The sequence below is a fragment of the Leptosomus discolor genome, chromosome 2 (assembly GCF_034619465.1).
Source record: "Leptosomus discolor isolate bLepDis1 chromosome 2, bLepDis1.hap2, whole genome shotgun sequence".
Lineage (NCBI taxonomy): Eukaryota > Metazoa > Chordata > Aves > Leptosomiformes > Leptosomidae > Leptosomus > Leptosomus discolor.
This window is the reverse complement of record NC_141392.1, coordinates 94,996,259-95,020,628: the sequence shown is the minus strand read 5'-3', so window position 1 is coordinate 95,020,628 and position 24,370 is coordinate 94,996,259. Positions and strand designations below refer to the sequence as shown.

The 24,370-nt window shown below is 38.8% G+C and overlaps 1 protein-coding gene across 1 annotated transcript in view; it reads right to left on the bottom strand.

The window, feature by feature from the left end:
- Positions 1 to 24,370, bottom strand: part of LMBRD1 (LMBR1 domain containing 1) — an 88,143-nt gene that overhangs the window by 58,977 nt on the left and 4,796 nt on the right. Inside the window, exons 3-5 of the mRNA XM_086461494.1 lie at positions 18,448 to 18,508; positions 4,242 to 4,339; positions 3,196 to 3,263 (exon numbers count right to left, since the gene is read on the bottom strand). Coding sequence (XP_086317620.1) covers positions 3,196 to 3,263; positions 4,242 to 4,339; positions 18,448 to 18,508 — 227 coding nt within the window. The remainder of the gene's footprint in view (positions 1 to 3,195; positions 3,264 to 4,241; positions 4,340 to 18,447; positions 18,509 to 24,370) is intronic.

Genomic DNA, 24,370 nt, shown 5'->3' with positions numbered 1-24,370 from the left:
ATTCAGTTAATGCAAGCAAACAGAGCAGCTCAGCTGTAATGTCTTACACTTGGAGTTCTGGACACAAACGAACTTACTAACTCCAGTAAGTTTAAGAATAGAAGCAAACTGCTGGTTAAAATACATCCTGGGAATATTACGATTAAGATCTAGATCACTATCTAGGCTGCAGAACAACAGTTTTAAACTATTAACTTTTGGCAGTGCTAATAACACAGGTATAGATGGGTCAAGTTTGATCTTAAAATCAAAGAGTGCTATTAGTTGTCATCCTTAGGAAAACAATTTCTAACACTAGATTTACACTAATCTCCTTAAAGTGATTTCTGCTACAATATAATTTTCATAATTATTTATAGACTAATTAGACATATTCAAAGCTTTTAAAAAGCTGATGGTTCTAGAAAATTTAAGGTAACCAATTTATTGAATTTCAAATGCTGACTGTCAGGGAAATACTCTTTTCAGAACCAAACATTCATTAGCCCCAAAAGCAAATATTTAGTTCAAACCAGACTGCTGTATAAGAGTGCCTTAATGTAGATAGTATCTCAAGCCCCTTGGCTCCAGTACATGATATTTAGAGTAAATAAACTATATTCAACAAAAGTAGATAATTTCTAAGAAGGGAAAAGCATTGCAAGTAAGTACTAGTTCCAAGTATCCCAGTATAAATTTGTCCTACACTTTGCTTTTAATGATACTCTGCATCAAGTTATGTGTGTGCAGAGCATTTAAATGATATTACAGACATGCATATTTTTGCCACAGCAAGAGACTTTGTAAAGAGACAACTGCTAACAATTTAGACAATGGAATCCTTCTCATTGAGCTGTGCTATCAACTTAGAAAAAACCTCCAAAATAATCTGGCACAAAACAGATGTTTCCAAAAATGCTCTCTAATGGAGCAATGTAAACATCCAGGCAAGAACAAGACATTCTTAAACTTCATGCTTAATATAGCTCTTCCGGTTTCTTTGAGGACTGCTGACTAGGAAAGAGGTAGAGACTTCTTGTGTAGACCTACTTTTAAAGCAACCAAGCTATTTATTGACCTGTTTTAATTATAGAGATTACTTGATAAATCAATCAGAACAGGTGTTGTCTTGATATGAGACACTAGTCATTTAAGCACAAGACGACAACAGACTATTTGCTAGGCACCTAAGAGGAAATACTCCTGCTCTTGTAACCTGTGCACATGAGTATTCTAGTCCATTAAGCCTAGCCCCCTAAAATTAAATTCAGTAACATAAAATTCCAGTCTGTTTTAATGTTGGTCTGAGCCTGATCACCAGCGAGAAAAATCTCCTGCCACTGCCAGCACAGGCAGTACTGCAAGACTGGTCTTCCCCACCACATTCAAGCACCTTATGTAGAAGCTTCAGCTCCAACACTTTCATCTCCTTCCTGTCACACTGGGACTTCTGAAGCTGCTCTTTGCCCTTGCAGTACAGACAGTTGCCTAACTCTAAGACAGATAACTGCTCCATAACAAGCATGTACATAAACAATGAGACACCCACTATTTTTATGTACTTTTATAAAAACATATATACAAGCAAACTATACTAGAACCAAAGTTCACATTTTTCTTCAGCACAGTCACCTCATTTGCTTCCTAAACTGAACTGTTCAGTCTTGCAGTTTCCCTTAAAGGGGACAGACAAGAACTAGATTCTTCCGCAGCAGCATCTTAAGTAGCAAGGATGCATTCCAAGGGCATTAAGGATGATGCTACTATTTAATCATTATCCTGTAAAAAGAAAGCAAGAAAGCTCATACATATAATAGCAGAAAAAAAATGTTCCAGTTAGAAGCCAGAATTACTAAAATCCATCTCAGCATCTAAAGGAGTCCTGTCTTCCTGCAGCAGATACTCCTGCTGTTTAGACCAGTAGGTTTCAAGTCTGTACCTATGGAGAAGCACTGTTCAGTAACTTAGTCCCAAGGCCAGCTCTCTGGTTTGCGAGTTAATCTCACTCTCACGTGGCACTGTATCAGAGGGGATCATGGAAGCCCCTGTAATTTACAAGTTGTGAAGACTTTGAAGAACAAGCCTAAGAACACCAAGGACAATTAGGAAGTCAAAGACCAAGCTCCATCTTACTGGAAGAGAACAATAAACATGCTTACAGCTACTAAGAAGTCAACTGACACCTACTAGAGACGCTGCAAAAATTTAAGCCGGATCTCTTGTACAGTAGAAATATGTATGCCTATGTCTTCACTGAACAGCCAGACTTTGTCAGAAGCTTTAGTAATTTTTCTCATTCATGATTAAGCTAACAAACTCCTTCAGTCTCTCATAAGAGCAAATATGTTACTTTTACTTGAAAGGACAATAGACTTAGAAGTGTACCTTAAGTGGTTATCAAAACTAAAACAGTATTCTGATAAGGTGGTATACAATTAGAAGCATTAATTTCACTGTAGTTTCTACTTCACACTCTAGTAGTTCGATATGGATCATTTTAGCATACATTTTGTAAATTTTACCAACTTCATTGCTGCAGTCAAAACGCTAAAAAGCTTATGACACAGCATACATTAGAAACAGAGTATTAGTGTGCATGTCATGCTTAATGGTGATCTTACACTGAATTTGTAATACTGCTTGGAGTTTCAGAATAACAGCATTTGCTGCAAACAAGTTACCCACTTCAGTAACATCTGCCTTTCAAAAATGCCAGCAAAATCTGTATCACATAATGCTATGTCAAACATAACCCCACACTATACTTACATCCTTCACAGAACACCTCCATTTAGGAAAGTACAAAGCATGTAACACCTACTCATGTTCCTAAAAGCTCATTTGGGATGTCCATGAAAGCATTTGACAGAGGCAGAATACAGGAAGAGCACAAATTTCACTGTTGTACACTGAGATATCAATACAGTTATAAGTGTCATAGCCATCATATTCTTGATGGACTTTCACACTGCACAAACAGGTACAACTTGGAAGCACAAGTACCGCCACAATCAAGAAAACTGTATAGCTTCCAGTTAAACTCTTACATTACTGGTACCTAATTCTCAGGATATTTAAGCCATCTTAGACGTTAAGCTAGATACTCATTATACAGATTGAATGCACCACAATCTACCTTTTTCATCTTCCACAAAGGAGTTATGTTTGGGGTTCTACTTAGTATATCCCTTGTTAATGTTCAATACAAACACTTACCCAATTAAGAGAAGAACTGCACAAATTGTGATGAATCCCAGAGTATATTTGAGTGCAGTTTTAACCTGCTGTACATTAAAGAGAAAGTTAATTAACATAAAATAAATCCAAAGGGATTCATCCTACAAGTTATAGCAAAGCATACTTAATATAACAGGCGTTCTACAAAAGAACCTCTGCAGAAATATGAGTAGTTTTAGATACAAGTCAGAAATACACATTCTTGAAGAGTCCTATAACTCGAGAACTACGAACTATGACACTGAATTACACTTCCAAACTATGCACTTGAGCAGCTGCGGACAGAAACCAGGGTACATTTGTTCAATGCAAATACACTCAAAGAAAGTGCTTATTATAAATGCTTTATACCATAGCTATGATTACAAGTCTTTTTTTTCCCCATGTTAGATTACAACTCAATAGAGGGAGGAAAAATATCATGATCAATGACTAAAAGACTATTTAAGAATAGTATTCTCATTTGAGAAGTTTGCATCTTACTGGCATGCACTGTTGTATTCCCTGGAACCTTGTGCATGTTAAAAATCTTCAGTGCATTTCAAAAATAACTGAGTGCTAGCTTCAAAAAATTACTACTGCCTACTTGAAGAAAAAAAATGCAAATACTACAAGGAAGGTACTCAAATTTAGTGTTTCTCAGAATCAGTATAAACTTCCTGTCTTCTACTTTAAAAATTGTTCATACATGTTTTCTATTCTAAGGAAAATCTTTTATATAAGAAGTTTTAACTTCCTGTGCATGAAATCAGGCTCAAAGGAATTTGTAGGAAGCTTAAAGAACTCATGGCAATACAGATATTATTACTTATCTCACTAAAGTTTCATATCATGTGATACCACAATGCTTAGAGTAGACTAAGTGTTACTAAGAGCTGCCTCAGCATTTTAAAGGAACTGTAGTAATAGACTTAGAAATTACATTAACACTGTAGTATTCAAGTTCAACAATCACTCCTGCTTTCATTTTTGCCTGAATTCATTTGTCTTCTCACTGCTTTGTGCATTTGCTAGAGTGAACTTACTGAGCATGTGTTGCCATCATCTTCTTCCTTCTCCTCGTAATAGAAATAGACAAAGGGAATCCACAGGAAGACGCAGAACAGTATGATGGAGTACAAAGCTAGAAGAAAGAATTTAAGTGAAAGACAAAGTTACATTGGCACTTGATTTACTGCACGGTAATTCACAGGAAAATCATCAAGTTCTCTCATTCTAGCTCTTACTAATTTCAAGCATTGAAAAGTTAATAAAATTTACTAGCCAGCATACAAACCAGTACTGTTTTGTGAACTCCAAAGGACTCACAGAATTAACCCTTTCAGACTAAGGATTTCAGATCTGCTTTCAATCCAGCAACAATAAAGAGACTAAAAGCAATCACCTGCATGCAGGTGACTGATATACAGGACTACCACACTGGGGAACAGGTAGCATATGGGACAGTGAATAAAAGCAAGCTATACCACCTAATAACAGAAGCTTTTCATAGAAAAGGTATATACAAAAATATAACAAAAAGTTAAAGCTATTTTGATCATTGGACTCCATTTCAGAGGATGTTCTGCTATTCATGTAAGTACACTATAGAAGGAAGGCATGGTTCTGTTACTGTTCTCAATTCACAGAATAGAACAAACCATAGCAATTCAGTATCATCACTTAACAGCCCTTTTTTAAAAAAGGAAGAACTAACTGGAGATTGCAACAAACATTTACTTGAGTAGCCACCAAATCAAAGCAGTCATACTTTCATTACTCTGATGTACAGGTGACCTTAAGATATTTTAAGCCACCTAGTTTAACATACATCAAGGTTTAAACTAACACATAAGTCTTAGTTAGTCATAGTCTTAGTTAGTCAAATAAGTCTTAGGCATTAGTCTAATTAGTCATAGACTTAGTCACATACTAACTAGCAAGTTTGAAGACATTAAGAAACCTAGACAAAAATCAATTGGACTGATTAGCCAGTGATACGAAAGGAGGAGACCAGTTTCAGATCAAGAATTTCAAGTTTAAATCTTCAGTTGTCCATATTTAAGTAGTTACATACTTTTTAGGACACCATTATTTAGCAAAATCCTTCAATACTTAAAAATATATTCTACTGTGAAAATTTCAGAAGCCTATTACAAAACTAAAAACTGTCAAGTGGTATGTTGCTTAGTATTTGCATGCCACAAGAAAGGTATCCTACAATAGTTAACCAAGCCCTCAAAATGTTCAAGTCCACACCAAGACTTCTTGTGCTAGCACAAAGTCACCCCTTTGAGTGGGTAAGTAAAGATACCCAGGACCACATAAATCCTGTGATCTTCAGCTTGTTTTAATCTTTGCCTCATTTTGCATATCCAATTAGTGCCTTCCCACCACTAACCAACATAATCATCCCTAACTTAAGTTTGTGGCCTCTTATCTTGGCTAGTGCACTCCTTACAGTATCCACGGGGTTCAAAGAAATCTACCTCGGCATTTTTACTGAAGGTGGTGTAGAAGACAAACACAGTATCAACACCTAGAACCTAAATATGAATGAGAAATTATTTCTAAATATAATTAATTCTTTGGAAAAATATTTCAAGATGTTAGAGGTATCTATTGCTTAGAGTGCTGAGTTAGTATGGCAGTGTAACAACAAGTTCTTGGTTTATTCTCACATAAGAGAGCATATGGCAGAGCATAAAATTCAACCTCTGAAATGTAGTATTCTTACGACCTTCTAGAGCAGTACTCGAACTACTTCAATACAGCAAATGCTTTTAGAAACCAAGCCTCTCTAATCTAAATCCTGGGTTTTTTTAGACTAGTCCTAAATCCACACTGCACTGTGCCAGTAAATTAGACAAGTTACATTAATCATTAATCAAGGATCAGAATAATCAGCCCATAGAGGTCGCTGCAAGCATAGAAAACATTCTTGCTTCCAAGTTTTACTATTTTAACTTCAGCATATCTTACTCATGAGGTACACCCATAGCTCATTAGATAATGGGACTGAACCATGTTTCTTCCAAGGAAATAAAGGAAGAGAGAATTCACAAGAGAATATTGTGTGTGAATTGTGTGAAACACTACACCAATCAAACATTGGTACCTAAATGCTGTGGGTGCATTAACTTGATTAAATTTAAAGAGAACAGCTCAGGCTTCTGACACTCAACTCGTTTTTTTTTAATTTAAACCACTGGTGTTCAATTACTGAACCCATAGCTCATGTATATCTTCAATGTGTTTAACATAGTATGTTTTATCATATTATAAAAAATAAATCCTTTCCTTTCTGAAAACTGTTTCCTGACACTTTCCTGTAATTGTTCATACTAATGTCCTGTTTTCTAACTTTCTGATCTGTGACAGTATATTAGCAGAAGACTACTCTCAACAGCTTCTGACAATCAGCTACATTTGCCAACTGAACTTTTTGTTGAACTGTCTTATTTAATTGGATTGCAGTTGTTGAATTGATGTATAATTTGTCCAGCCTTCACCAGGTTTTGAAAAAGCCATTGATAGCACAAGCATCTGAACAGCGCACAATAAGTAAGCAAAGTTTCAAACTCTATTCAAGAAACACTACCAAAACATTATTCTCATATACTGCTATTAACATCATTGTATTCGGCTTTTAAAGGACTGTCAGAAGCATCTAGCAACTGATTTGTCAAAAAGTTTTGGCAATATATCTCATTATCTTTAAGTCATCTATTCCAAGCTTCCAGACTAAGTAGTGCCTCTCAAGCTTGCTAATTCGCCATTTGAGTTAAACAATTACAGTAAAACGTAAGTCAGAGGCAATTCTATACAACAAAACCTTTACCAAAGTTACAATGGTTCAATACCATGAGCATGTGAAGACCTAAAGGACTTTGTGTACAAAACAAGTCTCTGAATTTAAGTATTTTTACATATCAGATCTGACTTCCACAGCAAAGGCAGTCAGAAAAATGACTACACTAGCTCCTCAAACCCACCATTTCAGTAATACATTAACTTTTTGCATATGGCAATGTAAAACCAGATCAAAGACACATCAAAAGAAGGTATTTTCATTCAGTAATAATTAACTTCTATTGAACTCTGCATTGTTACTAACAGTTCTATTCAAATTTCTTCAAACTAATTTCCTTTTCAACATCCAACAGCCTGCAGGATACCAATGTTTCAGATATTGTTTGCATTCTGGAGTAGATTTAAATCAAGTTTCAGTGCAAGTCTCAGTAGCTTAAAATAGAATACTACATAAAGCTCTTGACATCCTCCGTAAATTTCATACCTTTGAAGTTAACATCTATAAGCTTCTCTTCATTGTTAGTGTAAACAAAGCAAGTGACTATCCAGATTAGCCTTACCAAAACATTAAATAACTGTAATTTCTGTGCAGCTATAGTTAATCTAGTCCCCAAGATCTTGCCAGGAATTTAACAAATTAAGAAAAAAAATGCCTACTAGTTTAACAATGTCACATCAACAGGAAAACAACAGGGAAGAGTTTAGCCTAGATTTTTTGCAATCTGATGTAGTAGAGTGTTGAATCCTCTCAAAAATGGAGTAAAGCAAGCCATGATGAAGGATCAAACCTTTTAAAGATCCCACTAAGCCCTCTTATGTCAAGCCAGCTTCAAATTACTAAGGAGTTAAGTTCTGGGGAACAGGAGAGGTGCCTGAGGACTAGAGGAAAGCAAACGTCATTGCAGTCGTCAAAAGGCCAAAGAGGACCCAGGAAACTACAGGCCAGTCAGCCCTACCTCCATCCTTAGAAAAGTGATGAAACAACTTATCCTTGGCACTGTCTCTAGGCATATCAAGGATAAGAGGGTTACTAGGAGCAGTGAACACGGTTTTAGCAAAGGGAAAATCATGTTTGACCAACATGATAACCCTTTATGAAGGCATAACCAGGTGGATAGATGATGGTAGTGCAGTGGATGTGGTTTATCTTGATTTCAGTGAAGCATTTGACACTGTCTCCCACAGCATCCTCACAGCTAAACTGAGGAAGTGCAGTCTGGATGATCGGGTAGTGAGGTGGATTGTGAATGGGTTGAAGAAAAGAAGTCAGAGAGTTGTGGGCAATGGGACAGAGTCTAGTTGGAGGCCTGTATCTAGTGGAGTCCCTCAGGGGTCAGTACTGGGACCAGTACTAGTCAATATATTCATCAATGACCTGGATGAGGGAACAGAGTGCACTGTCAGCAAGTTTGCTGATGACACAAAACTGGGAGGGGTGGCTGACACACCAGAAGGCTGGGCTGCCGTTCAGAGAGACCTGGACAGGGAGAAATTTAATGAAATACAACAAGGGCAAGTGTAGAGTCTTGCATCTGGGAAAGAACAACCCCATGGACCAGTACAGGTTGGGGACTGAGCTGTTAGAGAGCAGAGTAGGGGAAAGGGACCTGGGGGTCCTGGTGGACAGCAGGATGACCATGAGCCAGCAAGGTGCCCTCGTGGCCAAGAAGGCCAACGGCATCCTGGGGTATATTAGAAGGGATGTGGTCAGTAGGTAAACAGAAGTTCTCCTCCCCCTCTACTCTGCCCTGGTGAGACCCCATCTGGAATATGGTGTCCAGTTCTGGGCCTCTCAGCTCAAGGACAGGGAACTGCTTGAAAGAGTCCAGCACAGAGCCACAGAGGTGATTAAGCGGGTGAAACATCTCCCTTATGATGGAAGGCTGAGGGAGCTGGGTCTCTTGAGCTCAGAGAATAGGAGACTGAGGGGTGACCTCATCAACATTTATAAATACATAAAGGGTAAATGTCAGGAGGATGAGCCAGGCTCTTCTCAGTGATGGCCAATGACAGGACAAGGGGCAACAGGTACAAGCTGGAGCATAGGAGATTCCACATAAACATTAGGAAAAACTTTTTTCACTGAGAGGGTGACAGAGCACTGGAACAGGCTGCCCAGAGAGGTTGTGGAGCCTCCTTCTCTGGAGACATTCAAAACCTGCTTGGACGTGTTCCTGTGTAACTTGCTCTAGGTGGTCCTGCTCTGGCAGGGGGGTTGGACTACATGATCTTTTGAGCTCCCTTCCAACCCCTAACATTCTGTGATTACCCCCCTCCTTTTGTATGCTCTTCCCTCAACTATCGAACCAAAGTGCTTCAACTCACTGAAAGCTTACTCAGTGGCAGTTGAGTTATTTTTTCAGAAGTTACTTAGGTAGCTAAAATTAACTCTGAAGGAATGCCAGTCAAGTATTAGAAAATGCCACACAACTTATTGACCAGAAACTACCTCTTGCTCACCTCTATTTCAAAAAGCCAAGCCACATGTGACCAAAGATACATTTCTTTTCAATTTAGCAAGTCTATGTATAAAAGTCAGTTTCAGATAATACTTCCAAGCTAATTAAAACTTATTGAAGAGCTGACTAACAAGCTACAAGAAACACCTGCCTCGCCAGTCCTACACTACCTACAAAAATGTGTTAAAAAGATTGATTCCCATGGTTTAGTCTCATTCCAGAGTATATCAAATTAATGCATTTCACATAGAACTCCATCAGCTCAAGCCTTACACCTTCTTAAAGAAAGACTGTACTGCTATTAAACTAGTGGAAGAATCTAATATGGTAGATTTCTGCAAGCCTTTGCTAATAAAACATCCCTTCCATTCCTACAATTCTCAATACAAATTTGGAAAAGACATAACAATCCCGTAAAAAACAGTGCAGAAAGCAAATGTGGAGACAGACCAATGGTTCATCAAGCCGAGGACTGTCTTCTCAATGATGGCAAAAGGAGGATATATTTAGAGAAAGCATGTGTGCCTGGTTACTTCCTGCAGTTTCAGCCTTTATGACTCCCCAGCCAGCCATTACTGCAGTATTCTGGCCTATTCCTTTTCCCATTCAAAGGAAGTCCATTTCAAGCAGGCCAATGACATCAAAAAGCTAGGAGCAAGGCTGATGCTGTGTGGTACGGCTAAGCAACTACAGTATACTTAAAGCAGCAGTAACCGGATATTGAAGACTTTCGCCTGACCTTTCTCAGTCACTTATTTGTGTGGAAAAGCTTTCGATTTTCACCCTCATCTAAGAAATATGACTAGTTCAGATTTTTCTTTACCATGTTTGGCTTGGTCTTTAGCTAAACTAAATCCCTCAGTCTGAAACTTGGCATGTTAAGTACACCACAGGAGTGGCTTCTAGATTCAAGTCTCCTCTACCCCACAATCCATTTCTGACTCTTAAGACACTGACAAAAGCCACACTACAGAGCTACACCACGCTTCCAAGTTAAAGATTAAATACTTGGGTTTTTACCTGTGAGTTCAAGAGTGTGTAAGTGTAGCTAAAATATTCAGACATGACTATTTACTTCTAACCATAAGCACCCAAGAAGCAGACCATAGAGCACATCAGTATTCCATACTAATAAAAAGAAAACCCAGAATTGTTCTTACTTGACAACAGAAGTCAGATGCTGAAATGCCTTCCTCAGTAAGTATTAAGAGACAAGTCATATCTGATTCAAGGAGGGGTCCCACCTCCCCCTCTCCACCACCACCCACCTGTCATATTAAAACTCTTCTTTGTACCAACTCCAGTGTTTGCTGGACTTTGTGCTGGGTCACCTTAACTTGTAACACTGACAGAAAAGAGCCTCGAATCTAGCGATCTTGCAGCACCGGTGGTCAACAGCACCTTGGCTGTGTTAGGAAGAGTGGAAACACAAGATGGAGGAAGGTAGTTACTTCCCTTGACTCAACATGGTCTCACCAGCATTTCAGAATTGGAGTGCTGTGCCCAGTTCTGGGCTCCCCAGTACAAGAGACATGTACAGGATAGTCCAAAGAGCAACAATAAAGGGCTTGAGCATTGGACAGAGCTTGGACTGTTCAGCCTGGAGAACAGAAGATTTTTATGAGTGATCTTATCCATGTCTATAAATACTTGTGTGGGACTGAAGACCATGGCAGACTTCCCAGTGGCGCCCACAGAAAGGATAAAAAGGGGATGAACACAAACCGAAATACAGGAATTCCCATTTAAATAACTTTTATTCTGCCTGCCATCATGAACTGGAACAGGCTACTCAAAGACATGGTAGAGTCTCCTTTCTTGGAGATACTGACTATCAAACTGGAGACTGGCATAAATGAGCTGCTGTGAATTGAACTAGATTAGTTTCCTTTCCAACCTCAGCACTTCTGTGAGTCAAAGTGTATTTCTACCAACTTTGAAATTTGGGTTAGCACACCATAAGCATCCATCAAATGCCAACAATGGCTCAAGCAGGCAGTCAAAAGGCACACTAGCATGCTGCTGGAAACAGGACCCCTTCTAGCACAAATCACACACTATTTGGAGAGAGCATCTAGCTTTAATACTTAAGTGATACTTCTCACACTATTTAAGCTATTAACTACAAAAATTGAGCCAAGTTAATTCCAGGTGCAGCTAAGTTTCTGCCAACTCAATTGTGGAAGTCAGACCTGTAAAGCTGTAATAGTTTTCCTTGGGGGTTCTTCAGTGAAGACCTTGGAAAATCCCCAAGTAGAGACAAATACCTTCAGGCAGTTCACAAGCCTGTCAGGTAGTCACCTCAACCTAAAATGAGGAACAGTCAACTTCAGTTGCAGTTTACTGTCCCACAGACATTATATGAAGCCATTAATTAGTCACAGTTCCATCAAATTCATGCTTTACTAACAGAACTGAAGTTCTCAGCCAATGCTGAATTGTAACAGATGTTTTTTATTAAAAACCTTAAGCTATAATAGCATACTCTGTACCAACTCTGAGACAGGACCTGCATACACAACAAGATTCAGCATGTCACTCATTCCAGAATTTCCCATGCGTCATGAATGCTCTGCTGGCACTCAGTCCTTAAGTCGACCTTAAATGTTCTCTCTAGAGGTTCCAGGCTTTTGATGTATTTCAAGGTAAGATTTAATATTACAACTTTATTTACATATAACAGCATAAACTCCAACTTACACTTACTGTTGCAACAGTTCTGCTATTTGCTCTGTTGAAAAATCTTTTTACCATACTAATTTTATAGGACTAACACAGGAAAAAAAAAGCAAGCTTGAAAGCAGCTTTGCATTTGCTTTTCCCAAGCAAAATCATTACAAGACAGACCTTTTTGTTCATCCATCAGGTCAAGTCTTAAAACAGACTGTGAGAATTCTTTAGTTAGAACTGAAAATTAAATTTATAGCTCACAGTTAAAGTCATAAAACATTGTTCTTCCTATTATACTCAAAGGAAACTTTAAAAGATTTGGCAAAGTTACTATCAACAAGGCAGGAGACTGATCAACTGTTTTTTGAATTTTCCTCTTTCATAAGTTTTGAAAAAAATTTAAGAGCAGCACCTTTCGTTACCTCATACAGGTTAGTTACCCAAGGGCAAGCATCTAATTGCCTGTTGTTCTTCCCACTAAAAGGGCTGTTTATTCCCTGGAAAGCTAACATTCAAACTCAAAGGTCTTGCAGCAGCAAACAGCCAGTCAATCAAGTGACAAAGATATTCCCTTTTTCTTAACTCCCCTGTGACCTTGTGGCATGACAGGCTGTTTCAGCTTTCGTTATTGCACTTCCATGGAATCAAGGACTGCTCTTTGCTCTCGTTCAGAGGTCCAACTTTTGTTTCAAAAGATTTTTCTGGGTTGTATCAGAAGCTTGAAGCACTACCACTGGAAAAGTGCTTCACTGTATAGCCAGTACAACAACAGTTCCTGCCAGAGTCTAAGCAATCTTCATCCAAGAATTCCTCAGTAAGGTTTGTTTTAAAGACGTTTCTCAGAGAGCAATTTGTATCTCAAATCAAAACGACTCATTTTCTGGAATGCTAGGGAAACTGTGGACCCCCTCCAGAAGCTAACAGGAGAACTGGTCATGAGGGACATGGAGAAGGCTGAGGTTCTCAATGACTTCTTTGCCTCAGTCTTCACTGGCAAGGGCTTTAGCTACATTGTCTAAGTTGCAGAAGATGAAGGCAGGGACTGGGAGAAGGAAGATCCACCCACTGTAAGTAAAGAACAGCTTTATGACTATCTAAAGAACCTGAAGGTGTAAGAGTCCATGGGACTTGATGAGATACATCCATGGGTCCCAAGAGAACTAGCAGACCAAGTTGCTAGGCCACTTTCCATCATATTTGAGAAGTCATGGCAGTCTGGTGAAGTGCCCACTCACTGGAAAAGGGGAAACATCATCCCTATTTTCAAAAAGGGAAAAAAGGAAGACCTGGGCAACTACAGGCCAGTCAGTCTCACCTCTGTGCCTAGCAAGATCATGGAGCAGATCCTCCTGCAGGCTCTGCTAGGGCACACGGAAAACGTGGAGGTGACTGGTGGCAACCAACATGGCTTCACCAAGGGAAAAGCCTGCCTGACAAATCTTTTTATGATGGACTAACAGCATCAATTGGCAAGGGAAGAGCAACTCATGTCATCTATCTGGACTTGTGCAAAGCCTTTGATGCTGTCCCACACAACATCCTGGTCTTCAAACTAAAGACAAGGCTTTGACGGATGAACTACTCTATGGATGAGAAGTTGCCCGGAAGGTCACACTCAGAGTTGCGATCAATGGTTCAATGTCTGAGTGGAGACCAGTGACAAGCAGTGTTCCTCAGGGATCAGTATTGGGACCAGTACTATTTAACATCTTTGTCAGCACCACAGACAGTGACAGAGCGCATGTTTGCCCACGACACCAAGTTGTGTCAACAACACCAAGTTGTGTGGTGAGGTTGACACGCTGGAGGGAAGGGAGGCCATCCAGAGGGACCCTGACAGGCTGGAGAGGTAGGCACAGGCCAACCTCATGAAGTTTAACAAGGCCAAGTGTAAGGTCCTGCACCTGGGTCAAGGCAATCTCAAGCACAGATACAGGCTGGGCAATGAGTGGATTGAGAGCAGTCCTGGAGAGAAGGACTTGGGCATGCTGGTGGATGATAGGATGAACATGAGCCAACAGTGTGCGCTTGCAGCCCAGAAAGCCAACCGTATCCTGGGCTGCATCAAAAGATGTGTGGCCAGCAGCTCGAGGGATGTGAGTCTGCCCCTCTACTCTGCCCTCATGAGACCCCACCTGGAATACTGTGTCCAGGTCTGGAGCCCCCAACACAAGACATGGAGCTGTTGGAGTCCAGAGGAGGACTACAAGGATGGTCAGAAGGTTGGAACACCTTTCCTACAAGGACAGGCTCAGAGAGTTGGGCTTGTTCAGCTTGGAAAAAGAGAAGGCTCTGGGGAGACCTTATAGTGGCCTTCCAGTACCTGAAAGGGGGCCTACAAGAAGGCTGGGGAGGGACTTTTTACTAGGGCCTGCAGTGACAGGATGAGGGGTAATGGTTGGAAGCTGGGAGAGGGCAGGTTTAGACTAGATACCAGGAAGAAGTTCTTTACCCTGAGGGTGGTGGGACACTGGAACAGGCTGCCTAAAGGGAGTTGTGGATGATCCATCCCTGGCAGTGTTCAAGACCAGGTTGGATGAGATCTTGAGCAACCTGGTCTAGTGAAAGGTGTCCCTGCCCATGGCAGGGGGGTTGGAACTAGATGATCTTTGAGGTCACTTCCAACCTAAATCGTTCTATGATATCAGTACAAACACACCTTTAACTATGAGAAGATTAGACCTGGTAGTAGTCTTCAAGTAAATTATAGCAATGGTCCCTTCATTATGTTCTGACTTTTTTCTCTTAGTAGCATGCAAGGGCAACTAGGAACAACACTACAAACAGAATAGCAAAATGCAGTAGTAGGTAGAAAGAACCAAAATATCTTCAAGAACTGGGAAGATTTCAAGCAGAACATCTGAGATCAACATAGTCCCTCAGATCCCTTTGAGAGACTACAGGAGACTCAAGCGTATTATATGATCAGAAATCTCTTCCATCACACAGAACTTCTGCTCTTCCAGATGGTATCATACTGGTGGTGCATTGCATATCATCAACACTAATAAGTTGCTTAAAAGAATGCTTTGGTATGCACTCCCTCGCATCTCCTGCTGAGAGGTCACAAGCTACTTCAGAAAACCCAATATCAATGTTTCTTCCCAAATACATTAATGTTACAGCTAATAAAAAAATTCTTAAAACAAATTTTCATCAAGACTGCAAGAACAGACATCTTGTTTTCCTCAGTGAAACTTAAGGAATACAAAACTGTAGTGAATTTCTTGAAAGCAGGGCAGTTAAAGCAGTTCACCACAGTAAGTTTCAATACTATAACAGACTTTCAATTTATATTCTGGCACATTGCTTCTCAAAAAAACCCTACCACACTTACTAGGAGAGTGGTTCTATAGACATAGCTCCATAATATTTGTCAAGTACAGCTATGCAAGTCTTCCACAGTATTTAGCATGTCTGAGCCTAGGACCAGATTGCAAAAACACGTAGTCACATTTGACTTGCGCTTACTAATTCCTAGAAGCCCAAGTCTTTGTGTCAATGACTCAGTATCAAACACTTGCAGTAGGCAGAAAAAACTCCATGCAAAAATCATCCAAGTTACATCAAGTACTATTTTGGTTAAATTCTTACTCAGGAGCTTTAACCTAGGAACCACCACACAATAACTACAGCTTACTTCAGAACAAAGCTTAAAAAAAAATGGAAAATTTTAAGTTAAGTACAGACTTTAAAGCACACCCAAAGAGATCTCCACAGAATTTAGCTGACAGTCCTTGCCACACTATAGATGGGAGACACTTAACACATGCAGTTCAAGAGATCTCAGTCTACCTCAGATGAAAATTGCGATCTACGGACAGCATCCTTTCACCATTCACAAAACTTTACCAAAGGATTCTGAACATAAAGCTCACTCCCAACAGGCAGGATTTACTTACTAGAGGAAGAACAGCTACAGAGCACAGCTCCAGGTTACTGCCAATTGCTTCAGCCTGAATCTTTGTGGTACAGAGGAAACTGCTATTGGACAGTTTCCAATTATAACCCTTTCTGAAAAGGATTTTCTTTCCAAACACAAACTGACATGTTTTAGAACATCTGCCAACCACTGATCATTCTTCACTCACTCAAGTACTGGCAGCACATTTTACTACAGTTGGTTTTACTAGAATTAACACACTAAGCCACAACGGCTTCAAAGCAATCACTGGTTTCCTAAGTAAAGCTTTTAGGCTACTGAAGTCCCACTTCAAAATACAGTTATTTCAAGCTTCATTCTGAAAGTTACCCCATTTGTCATTCTACCAGTACAAAGCCATTCTACTTTTGTATCAGTCTAGCCAAGACACCAGCTGGATATGAGATATAGAACATTTTTCATGCAGAATAACAACTCTGAAAAAACCCAAATCTTTTCTGCATGTAGTGACAGTTTTCTCAGTAATTTACAATACAGGTAGTAAAGTAATACTTAATATTCTAAAACATCAGTTAAACCTCAGCCTCCAAAGTCTTGCTGCAACTATAAGGGACTTGGATTGAAGGACAGTGACTTAAGTGTAGTCATTATTCATGCTACAAGTTGCCAATATAGCTACAGCAGACAAGTAAGACAGTTATCACTGCATTTTCAGGAGAGATAAGAAAGCACTGGTATTTGTGCCCAAAAAAAAAAAGAGTATAAAAGGAGACTGTTTCTGCTCATCCTGTTAAAAAAAAAAACAAAACAACCAAACATGCCAAAACCAAGTACTTTTATAAGAGGACAAAGGCAGAAAAAAATGGAATAGTACTAGGAGACTGGAAGAATTGTTTAACTTATTCCTTCTCAGCTTTCATGTCACTATGCTGTGTCACAGCAGCAGGGGACTAGACCTAATGATGCAGGAGACGCATTAAGTTACTATTTTCTAAAGGAATGATGGAGACTTTAAAAAATAAGTTACATTTCACTACCCATTTCAATGAATCTCTGTGTATAAAAATGTGCATCAATTCCTCAAATTACAAAAAAAATACTTTTAAAACCATCTTTAAATCTCTACCACCATCTGGAGGATATGCTATGAAATAAAACATTAGTCCTACAATATTTCAAGTAGACCTGTCCAGATAGGCCAAAACCAAAAGCAGTTTTTCAGGTTTAAGCTCAAATCTGTTCCAAAAATTAGTTCAAGATTTACCAACAGACATCTTGTTTTAGAAAGATACTCAGCCCAAAACATCATACAGAAATCCATCTATTGGTCTCACCAATCTATAGAAAATGGTCCACAGAAGAGTTAGACAACTGTTCCACATTAGGAGTTGTGAAATGCTTGGGCTGTTAAACAAGACCATAGCAACCTAACAAGAGTAGAAAGCAAATACAAAGCAATTCCAGTATTCTATAGTGAAGAATCTTTGTGGAAGATAAACTATTATTTAAAAAGTTCCTTTTCAAGAACAGAGAAGTTTCTTACTACTTTGGCTTTAGGCTTCACCCAGCATGAAACTGCATTTTCTAGTTTCTGCTGCTGTCACTGGCAGGCAATAAGTATTCTGTAACTTAAAAAAAAGTCCACTACTTAGAACTAATTCTTTCCTGATCTAAAACAATATATTCAGAAAAGCCAACTCACACACTTCCAAGAGAAAAAACTTCAAGTCTTGGGATACATGACCAAAAACAGGCAACTACCTCTGTGTTCCTATCACTGACCAAGGCAAGCATTTCACTCAAACCATGATAAGCATCACTTTTCTGTAGCTACCTCTTACATATATTCATTAGTAGTAGAACCTTCCATAGGTTTCATAATGACAACTAAAATAAACTGATCTAAACCAACACAGAGATTTGGTGAACACTTACTATATTTAATTGAAATTAATTTTTTGCTTCAGTTTTGTTTACTATTACTCTTGAATCAACTCCTTTATGCTCCTTTACAGTAGCTTTTACTTTGAATATGGTAGTTGCTGAATCTGAACACTTAAAACATGAGTGTTACACTCAGTTGCACAAACTTTATACGTTGTAGGCAAGTTTCACACTGCTGCATATGTTAAGTGCCGTAAGAGTTACAGCAAAATGACGTGTTTCCCTTAATGGGTCTCTAAACTCACACAGAAAACATGATAACAGTAGATTATGACAGAAGCTATTAGCCTTTTCATCAATTGGCCTTCAGTATATTTGCATTTTTAGGGGGCTCTTGAACATAAAACAATTCACTGAATTCAGGGCACTAAGTGCTAAACTAATGTTTAACCAAGAATAGATAACCCAATATGACCCCTAAAAGCTTCATGCCTCCACTTAAAGGTCCTATTAATTAAAAAAAATCAAGTTAAAAATACTTACTGTAGTATCCATAAAGTACAGTATCTTCAATTTGTCTTGAAACATTAGCATCAGCCCAATCCTAGTAATAAAGGATAGAAGCATTTAACATCAAATAAACAAAACAACACTTCATTCAATTGCATTCTTATAGCACTCAAAAAACTGCTCATACCAAATGCCTAAGAAAAAGTATTAAGCACCCAGCTTACCCATTTTAAGTGTTGGAATTTAAGTTAGAGCTAATTCACCTAATAAAGACAATTAAGGAATGTACTGCATTTTAGGAGACAAACACTGCAGTAGTATCCCCATTGCTTATACTCACTTTGGCTATTAGCCTCATACTTAAAGCTTTTTTTTTCCAGATTAAGCATTCTTGGTTACCACACATTATATCGTCAACACACAACTGAAAAAATATGTGGATATCATTTTTAGCAGCTAAAAGTTTACTTTTGTTTTGTACTTAGTATTTAAGTAGCACTAAATACCTATTTTTATGAAACTGATTTGTTTTCTACATATCAGACAATACAGCTACGAGACTGAAGCTCAACCTGAACAGTTTTTCAAAGCTTTTTGTAAAAGACAACTGGAGGTATAGTTATTTGCAGTTCTAGCCCTTTTTTCTGGACTCTGAGCACTGCAGTAGACACTATGCTTCAAAGTCAAGTCCTTGCAGGGACAAAGCTGTCCTTGGGAAGACTCTGCTACAAAAACCAACATATGACAGGCTTGGAAGCAGTGTGGTACACTCAAAAAGACTGTACAGACAACTAAGCTGTATGAGTTGCCCAGCCCAGTAGTTGGATGCATTGGATTTAGTTTTTATAATTAACACATTTACATCTGCTCTACAACTCTTCAGAAAATATGCATGTGCAAAGCATTAATGGAGAGACCCAATCAAGTCAAGGATCCACTCATTTTGAAGTCAATACCTCTCAATCAAAAAAGCACTAGCTTTATGTCAGTAAGGCTGACACGGAGAATTACTAAAAGAGCATCCCCAAAATCCCACTTGAGGCAGATACCCACATTACTGAATTTCAGTCACAGAAATAGCATCACAAACTAGAGCTTAGGAACACCTTCTAGAAAGGAACATCAGATAAAGATAAAAATATTTTCTACATGCAACTGAATACAAAGGGTAGAGTCAAATTTGATAAGCAGAATTTGCTTTGTTAGGACTTAGAATTAGGAAGAAAAACTAATTCTGTACAGGTAGCCCCTTGTAAGGTATCATGTCCTTTTTCAGAAGTATGACCCTTTACTTTTTAGTTTGGCCAAGACTTGAATTAGATGAATATTCAGGTCAGCTTCAGAAAAGTAGTACCTTAAACCAGGTATTAGAAAAAAGTTATTGGATTACTTGATACCATGCACATTAGCAGTACTTAGACACTAACTGTATGCCAGTCTTGAGTTTCTGGCCTAAGCATTGAAGTTCTTTCCAAAATACTGAAGGGCAGACAGTTTTCCTGAAGTTCCTATCCAAAAAGTCACATGCTATCAAGAAGCCATAATTCTTAATAGAAATTAGTAGAGTAATATCTCAAGTCTTCCCACAGAACTGCAGGAGACCCAACCCATGCGTGTTAGGATTTAGATCCTACAGCTCCCCATATGTAACAGCATTGATATCCCCTATTTGAACAAGAGCAAAAGCTGATCTTTCTCAGAACTGCATTACTCAGTTCCTGGGGAACTGTTCAGTGAAGTGAAAATACAACTCCAGCTACATTGGTAACTGCACCCAGCCAGAATACTGAAGTAAAGTTCTTGCCCCCATCTTTTTTCTCTTCTCCTTAAGAGAAACTACTGGTTTAAGGAAGTTGAAGGTTTTGTAACATGATTGTTGGCAGCCAAATTCAGAGATTGAATCCAGAGGTCCAAGCCTGCCTGTACAGCTTAAACACATTCCAGAATCATTCAAGTCTCATGGGATCCACTTTACATGTAGTCAAGATCAAGAAGGTAGTTATCCAGGAGCAAAATTCTTCAAAAGCTAGCGATTTGAGACACATCAACATAACTGAGTTGGTGAGAAAAGATCCAGTACTGCCAAAGCTCCTTTCAGTTTCCACGTGTAGGGTTTTCTTCAAATTAGTAAGCTCCAAGCCCTTTCAGTTGTTATGAAGATGCATGCACTAACACAGAGCACATGAAAAATGAAAGTAAACATATGCAGTCTTTAAGGAGTGTGCTAAGTCTTGAAGTTTAACATTGCTTTATCAGTTCCCTCAGAACTGCCTAAATTCTCATGGAATATGGGCTTGATGACATACCATAACCACATCATTTGCCTGTTCCCTCAGAAAGTCAACACCACCTTCCTTCATGTTACTACATTAAGGCTTCCAGTAGGCCATTTTACATTAAGCTTTTAAAGTTCACTGTTTGAAATAAATTAGATTATCATCCAACTGGAACTTGAGTAGAAAAGTATATGTGCATTGTGTCATCTAATCAGCAAAAAGAAAGGATGAAGAATATTTTAGCAGAAGGGACAGAAGCAACACCTTAAGTCAAGTGGCTGTCAGGTACACAGTAAGCCCAATCTTTGAAGACTGTCAGGCTCAAGCCCAACAGTGTTTTAACTGAAAAATTTCTAGGCATTTGTATGAAAATACACCATGAAATAATGTCATCATAAGTTCAGACTACATACACAGAATATTCAAGTGTTTCAATTGCCTAGTGTTAAAAATTCAAGAAATGCATTGCTTTAATTATGCCTAAGGGAAAAGCAACACTGAACTGAACAGGTGGCACTATTCACTTCCAAGGGAGTATTTAAAAGAAGTCTTTCCTATGAGCAATGGAGACTTCAAAACGCACACCAATCAAGAATAAGCAAGAAAAGCAACAGTAAGACCCAAAGTTTAAGTGGCACAGACACTTTACAAGGGGTAGCTAGTAATTGAAATACAACAGGGCTTAACTGCCAAAATCCTGCTTCTCCTCCAACTCCAGAAAAGCATTAATAACATCTATAACAGGATACAGATGTAGAACTAAAAAACATTGTAACTGCATTTCATGTTGTCGCTCAAATTAAGTTTAATACAGGACCAGAGTAATATACTAGGAAACATGTTACAGTATATTAAAATATTAAGATGTTATCTCACATTAAAAAATTTAAAGAAGCGAAGATGTATGCATTTCACCATTGCGTACACATGCCTTAACTTACAAACTCTGCAAACTCTGCACAAGAAGAATCTTTAATGCAAGCCAGTGTAATAGATTAGCGTATCTATTATGTCTGCTTTCAGTCAGCTACTGAAGCCATATGTTCACTCAAACTAAGGGGGTAAAAATCCTTATTCTTACTGGAAAATTATCCATATGCACACACCATCAGCAACTCAACAGCAGTAACCAGTTCATCTGAACCGTTTCAAAAGTGAGTGACAGCAGCACCGTCTTGTTAAAAGCAAGAAGCACTGCTACATAGTGAATGTCAGAGCTCTGACACTGTCAGCAGCAGTGCTGATATATTAAGTTGATGGGTATATGAATTTACTGGATAAGCACATCCAGGACTCAGTTGAGAGCTCATCTGGATAGCCTCTAGATCTAGTCTGTTTTCTTATCCATTCGTTATGGCCCAAGCTTACAATATATACAGCAAATACCTTCAAAGTGCAATAGATTAGGAAGGTGAGAATTCATTACTGCCTTCAACAGCAGTTTGAGATGTGGAAGTGTGACCACAAATTCTCTTAAGACCTGCAGAATTCAGGCATTCTGCACTGTTCTGCTGTACTTCATTCTGTTCCAGACTGTTTAGCAAGCCTACTACCATATATTACCTTTAAAACGTCTCTAACACTGCATTATATTGACAGACAAGGGAATCAATAAATTGCAAGGATACGTGCAACAAGTATGATGGCCTACATCAAGCTATTACTCTTAATTATTCCTTAACACAAGCCACATTGAAGGACTCAGGAAATCTAAATACAATTACAAGTGTAAAAAGTAAATAGATCAGTAAAATGTTGCTATGTAAATAAGGATATAAAAAAAGGCAGTTTAAGACACTCCCAGTTTACCCAAATGCTAAAACTAAAGCAAAGCTCCCTCAAAAGATTCATTTTACAGTTACGTTCATAGAAAAATAGTTAAGAACACTTGCTTCCCCAAGTAATCATTGAGCAGTCTTCCTTCTCCCAGCAACTGTGTCCAGTTCGTGACTTATGTTAACTTATTTCAACACAACAGTACTACTCAAACTGCACAGTTAACTTCCCCAAACGAAAGCTGTACAAGCTAATCTGGCATTAACCTCACTTTTTGGTGAGGGAATGGCCATGAATTTCATTCTTTTGTCCCTGTTAAATGGGACATTTCTACTGTCACTGCTGGACCCCGTAAAAATTTCATAAGCACCCAGTGAAGATAACTCCCGTTTTCCATAGAGTTTAACAGAGCTTAAAGTGGTATAACATTCCAGGTTTCAGCATCTGTGAAGTTCTATCAAACATAAATAAAGCAGAAATTCTGCTGAATAGCCTCTCACAAAGCTTAGCCAACAAAAGAAATATACAATATCAAAGACTGGAGAATGGGACGTAGCATGGTTAGATATGAAGAAATTTCATATCCAGCCCTCAGACTGTCCAGCCTGTTACCTCCAAAATGGGACAGAGCCAAGATTTTGACTGCCAGATGGAGAATAACATCCAGACACACACCTCAGCCGCATCTGGCTACCATAAATATTTTGGCCAAGTATTGCTCCTTCACCAGTAGTAATTCTGACTCAGGACAGGAAGCATCGTGTCAGTCAATAATGATTTCTCAGCTAACACCTTTCTAGAATAAACAAGTCTGACATTTATAGTAGTTCTGTTCTGAGCAGCTACATAGTAAGTTCCCCCCAAAATGCAAAAAATCTTGATGGAATGGTCTGCAGAAAGGATCTCCCATTAAACAGATGCTAATCCTTGAATCATTAAGGAGACAACTAGCTTTTAACAGCTCAGAGGGACATCCAAGGTCTGTGAGGTCTTCAGTCTAACCAGACTAAAAGAAATGCCACTGGCTTTTAATTTCATGTAGTAGCAAGAGTACATGCATTTCAAAAAATAAAACATCTTATCACCTCCCTTGCCTTCTGCTGCATTAACAACAGAAAAAAAAAAAGACAGCGTGATGATGATAACACCCTTGTGTCAAGTAGTCTTCCCGCTGCAAGACAGCATCATCTACGTTTTAAATATTTATGAGACTTGGAGGTCAGACCCAGAGGTCATGGGTTCCACTAGGAATCTTAAGTCTTTAAGACAGAGTGAGGTTTTCTGTTCCTAAGTACTTGTTATAAATCAAACAAGCTTTCAGATCAAACAGATCAGATCCAACGGGATGCGTTTGAAGTCCACTGCACAAACTAGAGCACTGTCAATGCAGGAAGCCAAAACCTTCAAGATAAAGAGTGGTGCTGGTGAATATTATCAGGACTTTGCTTACAAGTTAATACTCAAGTTCTTCTGAATAGTACTAGAACCAAAAGCCCACTCTCCTACTATAGCACTATGAATCAAAGTAATCCCAGCCTCCAGAAAAGGTGGTGTTGCAATGAATTCTACTGTACAGAGGAACACTGATCACCCAAGTCCATGCACCACTGCTCCTTTCCCAGAGGACTACACAACTACTATGCAAAACTTTCCAATACCAGAACTGCTCAATTCACTATAAAAGCTTTAAGATATTTGGTAAGTCTCACAAAATACGGTGAGACACACCAACAGGTACCATGTCATAAGCTACTCGTTTACAGTAAAGAACAACCTGTCTTAATTGAAAGATGTATAAACAGTACATTGTCAGCCCTGTCAAACAGACAAAACCTCAAAGTTAACAAAGGCTGACAAAGTATGTGGCCCTGGTCAAGAAGGCACCTCAGAACAGACAACTGGAA